Source organism: Salvelinus sp. IW2-2015, linkage group LG20, assembly GCF_002910315.2.
Source record: "Salvelinus sp. IW2-2015 linkage group LG20, ASM291031v2, whole genome shotgun sequence".
NCBI lineage: Eukaryota > Metazoa > Chordata > Actinopteri > Salmoniformes > Salmonidae > Salvelinus > Salvelinus sp. IW2-2015.
In genome coordinates this window covers 47,412,989-47,421,529 of record NC_036860.1, presented here as the reverse complement: position 1 = coordinate 47,421,529, position 8,541 = coordinate 47,412,989, and the positions used below count along the sequence as shown (strand labels likewise).

Below are 8,541 nucleotides of genomic sequence, written 5' to 3'. Positions count from 1 at the left end.
AATCTGTATCAAAAACACACATAAAAAAAAACGATAAATTTATATCAACATAAAGAAACAAATAACAATGAAACGATCATTTTTATAAACCAATAAAACATTAACAAACAAATAATAACAATAAACATAAATAACAAAAAAATATAAATCAAAAAAAATAATAAAAAAAAAACAGAAAATCTTAAGCGAAAAACCAAATAAAAATACCAAAAAAACAAGATAAAAAAATAAACAAATCTAAAACAATGGTTTAAAAAAATAAACAATATAAAATAATACAAAAACAAATAAATACATATAAAGTAAATAACAATCACATAAAAAAAATTTAAAAAAAAATCATTGAAAATAATAAATTAAACCAAAATTTTAAAAAAACCAAGTAAAAAATAAATCCAATAAAAAAAATTAACCAGCTCCTCACTACTGAGCCCTCCCTTCCATTTCATTTAACCGCATTCTTCACCTACCTGAGCCCCCCCTTTCCAGTTTCACTTTAACCAGCATCATCACCTACTGAGCCCCCTCCCTTTCCATTCATTTAACCAGCATCTCACCCACATGGGCCCTCCCTTCTACATTTCATTTAACCAGCATCCTCACCTCACGTGAGCCCCCCCCTTTCCATTCATTTAACAGATCCTCACCTACTTGAGCCCCCTCCCTTTCCATTTCATTTAACACATCCTCACCTACTGAGCCCTCCCTTTCCATTTCATTAACCAGCATCCTCACCTACTGAGCCCCTCCCTTTCCATTCATTTAACCAGCATCCTCACCTACTGAGCCCCTCCCCTTTCATTTCAGTTAACCAGAATCCTCACCTTACTGAGCCCCTTCCCTTCATTTTCATTTAACCAGCTCCTCACCTACTTTAGCCCCTCCCTTCCATATTCATTTAACCAGCATCCTCACCTACTTGCAGCCCTCCCTTGTCCATTTCATTTTAACCCATCCTCACCTGAGCCCCTCCCTTGTCCATTTCATTTAACCAGCATCCTCACCTGCTGAGCACCCTCCCTTTTCCATTTCTTTAACCAGCATCCTACCTCTGAGCCCCTCCCTTTCCATTTCATTAACCAGCAATCCTGACCTACGAGCCCCTCCCTTTCCATTTCATTAACCGCATACCTCACCATACTGGAGCCCCTCCCTTTCCATTTCATTAACCAGCAATCCTCACCTACTGAGCCCCCTCCCTTTCCATTTTCATTAACCAGCATACCTCACGCTACTGAGCCCCGCCCACTTTCCTTTCAATTAACCGCATCCTCACTTACTGAAGCACCTCCCTTTCCATTTCATTTAACCGAGCATCCTCACCTACTGAGCCCCTCCCTTTCTTTTCATTTAACCAGCCATCCTCACTATGACACCTCCCTTTTCCATTTCATTTAACCAGCAATCCTCACCTACTGAGGCCCCTCCCTTTTCCATTTCATATTAACCAGCATCCTCACCTACTGAGCACCCTTTTCCAGTTTCATTTAACCAGCATCCTCACTACTTGAGCCCTCCCCTTTCCATTTCAATTTAAAACCAGCATCCTCAACCTACTGAGCACCTCCCTTTCCATTGTCATTTACCAGCATCCTCCACCTACTGGGCCCCTCCCTTCCATTTCATTAACCAGCTCCTCACCTATGAGCCACGACCGACAACGGACTCATGGACTTTTGAAAAGTAGTTGAAATTTGGTCAGTCCACCCTGCCCTTAGATGTTAATTACACACAACAGACCGGACTGGACCAATCCGAACCCTCGAGGACTTACGTTTCACAAGTTTGGATAGCACAGTACAGTGAGTAGAGCACAGTAGCAGTCCAATACAATACCAGTATGAGCAGGGGTTGGAACGCGGTTCAGGAACAGAACAGAAAAACGGAAGAAGAAATTTTTGGGGGAAATATCAGGAACGGAATGAAAGTGTCTTACTGTTCCAGGACAGAACTGTTTATAAAACAGCATGAAGCCAGTTAATAACGTTACTTTGTTCGGACATTTTCTTTCCAGTCCCCCAGAAAAACACACGGAAGTTTCCTATTGCAAACGCCCTCACCATGCGCAATGGCAACTTTCTTCCAGTGGTGCTGCCGGCAGCCACTGTAATATTGCCAGGGGTGCGCCATGTGTAGCCCCTCCCCACCCCTCTGACGCTTACCCAATGCGTTATTCAGAATTAAGGGAGAGATCTTACATTAGAGAATCAATAATTGACCTTTTCAATTGCTAGTTTAGGATTACTATAGCTTAACGTTTCACAATGGATTTATTAACTACAACAAAGTGTAAGATAGTGTTTGTTTATTTTTAAATTTCACCCCCTTTTTGTCTCCCCAATTTTGCTGTATCAAAATTGTAGAGTAGTTAACAGTCTTGTCTCACGCTGCAAAACTCCGTACGGACTCGGAGAAGCGAAGTCGAGAGCCATGCTTCCTCCGAAAGACAACCGCAAACCAAGCCCACTGCTTCTTGACACAAGCCATCCAAGCCCGAAGCCAGCCGCCATCCCAATGTGTCGGAGGAAACACCGTACGACCTGGCGACATGTGTTCAGAATGGCATGCGCCCGGCGCCACAGGAGTCGCATGTGCGCGATGAGAACAAGGATACCCTTCCGGCCAAACCCTCCCTAACCAGGACCGCCGCCGCCCAGTGGCTCCCGGTTGAGGCCGGCTGCGGATGCAGTGCCTATAGACCACTGCGCCACTCGGGGAGGCGGTGTGTTTTTAGTTTTAATTCAGGTGCTGCTCTGCACACACAAACGTGTTGAGCTAGCTAGCATGTCCACGTTAACCAACGATGACGTTCAAAGACATTCAAAGAGTTCTTTATAGAAGCCGGTCTCCATAGTATATTCTGTGGGCCTAATTCAGAATAATGCATGTCATCAACAAGATTCCAGCGCTTCAAGGCAAGCCTCCTCAACCCTTCTCTCTCTCCCACTGGCAAAAATTGTCAGTCACATCTCGCGCCTACACTCATCTTCCAGTGCATGTAAATATTTTGCGCATCCACACAAGCTGACTTCTATCTGCACTAGATTTCAGAGTTTGAAAAAGGAACGAGAAAAGGCACCTATCAACCTTACTTTTTTTGGTTCGAACCGGTTCGACTGATTTGTTAGCTGGTCGGACAGTGGACCGGAATTGAAAAAACAATAATGTTCTGTTTCAGAACGAACGATTGTAAAAAATAATTTTGGTTCCAACCTCTTATACTGATACAGTACACACAGTGAGTAGAGCCATAGTATGTTACAGTCCAATCAATAGTAACAGTACAATAATAGGAGAGGGACAATAAATTAAAAGAGCATATAGTACAGTATTATTGGCCCTGCTTTTTCTTTTTTTTTACTGAACTCTATACTGTTATATCGGGTGACTGCGCTGTACAGAATCAGCATCTGTGCTGTGATGTTCCAACCTTGTAAACATGGGAGATGATATTCATACCCCATTGAATTGACGCATTTCTGTGTAGTATACGATCAGGACCATTACCGTTACCGTAATTCCACTTCAACTTCACTGTAGTTTTCAATAACCAAATGGATTTTTTGTTAACTCAAGTTGCCAATTAACTGACCCCATTCTTTCTGACAGACATCTTGAATCTTATTGTGGCAATATGTAACTTTTGGGCGACCGACCAAATTCACATAGAAATGTAGTTATAGATCGCCATTCACCAATTGAAAGCAAGTCTAGAAGCTGTATAATTTGTTCTATGAGCAAACACTTTCTTATGCTTCTACTTGTGCTATTTACTTTTGCGGTTTTCAACCAGCTTTAACAGATGAAAATATATTTTTCTGTTATGGAAAATATAGATTTCACAGCGATTTAGTAATGGTACATGATTTGCTGACCACTATACTTGTTGTTTTGTTTCACAACTGAAATGAGAGGAACTATTGAATTTTTGCAACCAGGAAGATGGTGTTTACAAGTTCTCCATATGATGATCTATTAAATCTGAGCGAATTGTAACCGGTTTGGAAAACGTGGTCACATAAAACCTGAGGGAGATTCTACGTAATTCCGTTACAAAAGTTTCATCTGCACAGTTCTTACATTAAATTTGTATTTTGTCAAAAAAATGGAATTGTTAAAATATTCCTTTGCTAGAGCTCTATTGTTGGTTACTTTGAAATCAATTGGTTTTTGTTGGCATACATTTAAAGTTGAAAAGACTGAGACAAAGTGTAATTCCCGTTACTTGTGAATTCCCCCCTTTAATCTGTCTGTGGAATCAAATGCCGTGCTAGAGCTCTCTCTGCAGCCACAGGGCCCAATTATGTCAAGAGAGCTGAGGCTGTATGGCTCTGTAACACACCACAGGACACACATGCATGCCGTCTCCCACACACACACTGAACGATTGTAATGGCTTCTTCTGACACACAGGTGCACGCACACACAGCAGCTATTATAACTCATTATCCTCGCCCAGCACCCGCACACACTGCATTTCCGATGGTTGTTCTTGACACCTCAGCATTCCCTGGTTATATGTGTCCAGTTCATTCAAGAGCACGGCTTTGAAAAAGTCTCAAATGCTGCTAGCTAACGTGACAGCAGTTTGCATCGCTCTATATTATTTCATCTCCTTCTCCCATCAGACATAGTTCAGTATTATCTCCTTCTATCTACCAAACACACACACACACAACCTTCCTGTCCCTTCTTCCTCTTTTCCTTACGTAACTTTCTCTCACTCTCAAACTGAAGAGGTTCTCCTCCTTTTTCTTTCCTTCTCTCCCTCTCTCTCTCAGTATTTCGTTTCCCTGATCTTGAAGTCAGTCATAAGGTATGCACATCTGTTGTCTGAACACGGAGAGAGCGAGATTAATATCTAGCCTATGGCGGAGAGCCTACTGGAGCCAATCTATCACTGATCGAACACAACACAGAGGATTTAGCTTGACTGAGCCATGATGGACGTCTGCCAGAGATAGACTGCTCGTGACACACACACACTGCACTTTCTAGCAAGTTACGTAGGCAGCAACACGTGCACCACACACACACACACACACACACACACACACACACACACACCACACACACACACACACACACACACACACAGACAGACAGTACAGGACCACTGAGAACCATAGGAAGAGGCACCTAATGAGTTGTGTGTTCGTCTTCAGTGCGCAGATTCCTACTGAGTAAGCAAAACGGTAATCATATATGCATGAACGGTTATAGGTGGTAGGAACCTGTAGTCTTTTCATGACAAGGTGGGCTCGGTTATGAAAGAGTGGTTTTACCACCACCTTCACCATAACATCTTACAGGTAGGCTTCGACAATACGGCGATTTTACAAACAACTTGGAAAAACATGGGTGGAAAAGATGACTACAATAATATTGGTGGTCCAAGGGAGATGCTTGAAAGACAGATGGCCTGGGAATCTTCCTCTTGCACTGGGCAGGGCGGGTCCTCCTCTCCTTCTGGTATCCAGCAGCGAGCCAAACAGTACACTGGCCATCCAGTCTAGAGAAATCCTGTTCCCTTTATAACAGCTAGGCAGGGCCAGCACCCAACCACCGCTCACCAATAACAAGCCAAACACAGCCTCAACCCTTCCCTAACCCACCACGTACAAACCACTAATGTAGGCCTAATGCTTCTTTCTGCTGGAGAATGCTTTCATGTGCTTAGAACAATTAGAGAACATTTGAGCATTATATAATCAACATATTCAGATTCTAGCCTGATATTCTAAAATAGCTACATCCAAGAATGACCAACATTTCCAGAGCATTATTGCCTTGTGCAGTCTTGCACTGGCCAACCGTGTTCTTTCTGTACACCCGGAAAGAACGTCGGAACTACTCAGCCTAGACTAAGAAAGGAGGTCAGAAGCGAGGCAGACTAAATGGCACCTGGGACGCCCACCAGAGCATCTAGAGCTTACCCCAAGAGCCGTCTTTCTGAAGAGCGAAGTAGGCACATAATTCCTGCCCTGGGGTACTGTAACCTTTGAACCTGTTCTTAAGGACGGAAGTGTGTGTGTGAGTGTGTGACCATCAGGGCTTGATAGCACTAATAGTCTTGTTTTTATGGCCATTTCCCCTTGGATCCTCAGCCCTGCATTGCTGATTCACTAGCGCTCAGTGAATTCCTGCTAAACAGGCAGGCCACGGCATGGCACACACACCACTGACACGACACACACACGCCATGCAAAAGAACCATGGTACCTCTGACAACAAAATTACAGAAATGTACACACACACACACACACACACACACACACACACACACACACACACACACACACCCACACAACCTCTTCTCCTCTAATCAATCAGCCCTTTATTACATCAGGCCACAGCTCTAACGGCACCAGAGCCAGCTTAGGCCCCTCTCACTGAGATTGTGTGAGCCAGCGTGATACTGTGGTATACAGACAGACTACCCAAGTCTTTATATTATATATTTTTCAAGCATTAATCAAGAACCACGATACACACACACACCCACACAACCTCTTCTCCTCTAATCAATCAGCCCTTTATTACATCAGGCCACAGCTCTAACGGCACCAGAGCCAGCTTAGGCCCCTCTCACTGAGATTGTGTGAGCCAGCGTGATACTGTGGTATACAGACAGACTACCCAAGTCTTTATATTATATATTTTTCAAGCATTAATCAAGAACCACGATCACTGTTGGCGATATAATTTAAAAAAAAATATTCACTGGGAGAAATGTTTTCCAGATGTTTTTCCACTGCCTGGCTGTGTAAAATGAGCTTGTTACACTACAGGCCAAATTTGGTTTGATGGGATCATAACAAAGTAAAAAACAGGAAGGTCAGTTAAGTGAATAATAAAAGTGAATCATACAGTATAATCAAAGTGGATAATTTAAGGGACTGAAGAGCAGTGGGATTTGTCCTTTGTTTTCCAGACATGTATGCTTTGGTTAGTGGATGTGATGTATGTCCTGGTAGCTTGAAGCTACCCTTCAGCTCAATGCTCAGGGCCTTGCACTGACTGTAATCTATGGCCCTCTGAATATACTGTCTTTATCTGACAGTATGCATTATGTGGGTTGAATGCTGTAACAACAGAGAATATAAACTCTGTTGTTGAAAGTCCCATTTGGGCTCCCGAGTGGCGCAGCGGTCTAAGGCACTGCATCTCGGTGCTAGGGGCGTCACTACAGACCCTGTTTCGATTCCAAGCTGTATCACAACCGGCCATGATTGGGAGTCCCATAGGGCAGCGCACAATTGGCCCAGCGTTGTTCGGGTTAGTGTTTGGCCGAGGTAGGCCGCCATTGTAAATAAGAATTTGTTCTTAACTGACTTGCCTAGTTAAATAAAGGTTAAATAAAAAATAAAAATAAATGAAAAAACGGTAGTGAATGCCCATTTCTACTTATCACTTATTAACCATCATTTATTCACATTACCTGACTTTAATAATATTTTTATTTTATGACTTTATTATTATAACAATATTTTAAAAAATTGTACCTCCTTTTTCTCCTAAATTTCATGATATCCAATTGCGATCTTGTCTCATCGCTGCAACTCCCAAACGGGCTTGGGAGAGGCGAAGGTTGAGTCATGCGTCCTCCAAAACATGACCAGACAATCCGCGCTTCTTAACACCCGTCCGCTTAATCCGGAAGCCAGCCGCACCAATGTGTCGGAGGAAACACCATCCAACTGACAACCGAAGTCAACCTGCAGGCGCCCGGCCTTCCACAAGGAGTTGCTAGAGTGCGATGAGCCAAGTAAAGCCCCCCCCGTCCAAGCCCTCCCCTAACCTGGGCGATGCTGGGCCAATTGTGCGCCGCCCTATGGTACTCCCGGTCGGTTGTGACACAGCCTGGGATCGAACCCGGGTCTGTAGTGACACCTTAGACCGCTGCACCACTCGGGAGGCCCCATGACTTTATTATTTAATTCAAAGTAATCATCTCATATAGAGCTGCTGCTGCCTATGCTGTCTGACAAAATCACTATTTTAGTAGTTCTTCAAAGTAAATAAGGCATACTTTATGACCCTGAAAACCAACTGTCAATCACTTAGATCATGTATTTTCAGGCTCGCGAAGCAACTGCTTTCTATCTCTCTTGATTGGCCTTCTCTCTTCTCTCAGTCTCCATGTCTTGCTCCGCACATATTCTACAAGTTTAAGCGGGTGTGCAATAGATTATGGTCATTGTAGTTAATTACCACGTTTTCTGAGCTAAACTGTGTAGAATATTGGCCTGTTGGAAACTACAACTCCCTACTACGTTGCACAGTTCAGGCTTGATCTGATTTTTCTATACAGAAACTGCATATCGAGCTCACAGAAAAAAACTGAACGAAATGAAATTCAAAGAATTGAACAGACGTCAGTCAATTAGTTGTTTAAAAACTGAAAAATAACCCTCATTTCGGTTAATCGCTCAGCAGTAGTTTTTTGTAAGTATCCAAATTGATGTTTGTAGTGTTTGCAAATGGCTTTTTATTACTCTGCAGTATTTTCAGGTATCATAAAATTAATTGCAGCTTTCG

At 43.0% G+C, this 8,541-nt stretch overlaps 1 protein-coding gene across 1 annotated transcript in view; it reads left to right on the top strand.

Annotated features, from left to right (window-relative positions):
* LOC111981637 (neuroligin-3) overlaps window positions 1-8,541 on the top strand; it is a 38,116-nt gene that overhangs the window by 22,516 nt on the left and 7,059 nt on the right. Inside the window, 1 exon segment of the mRNA XM_070449746.1 lies at window positions 2,364-2,533. Within this exon segment, the coding sequence (XP_070305847.1) occupies window positions 2,364-2,533 (170 nt within the window).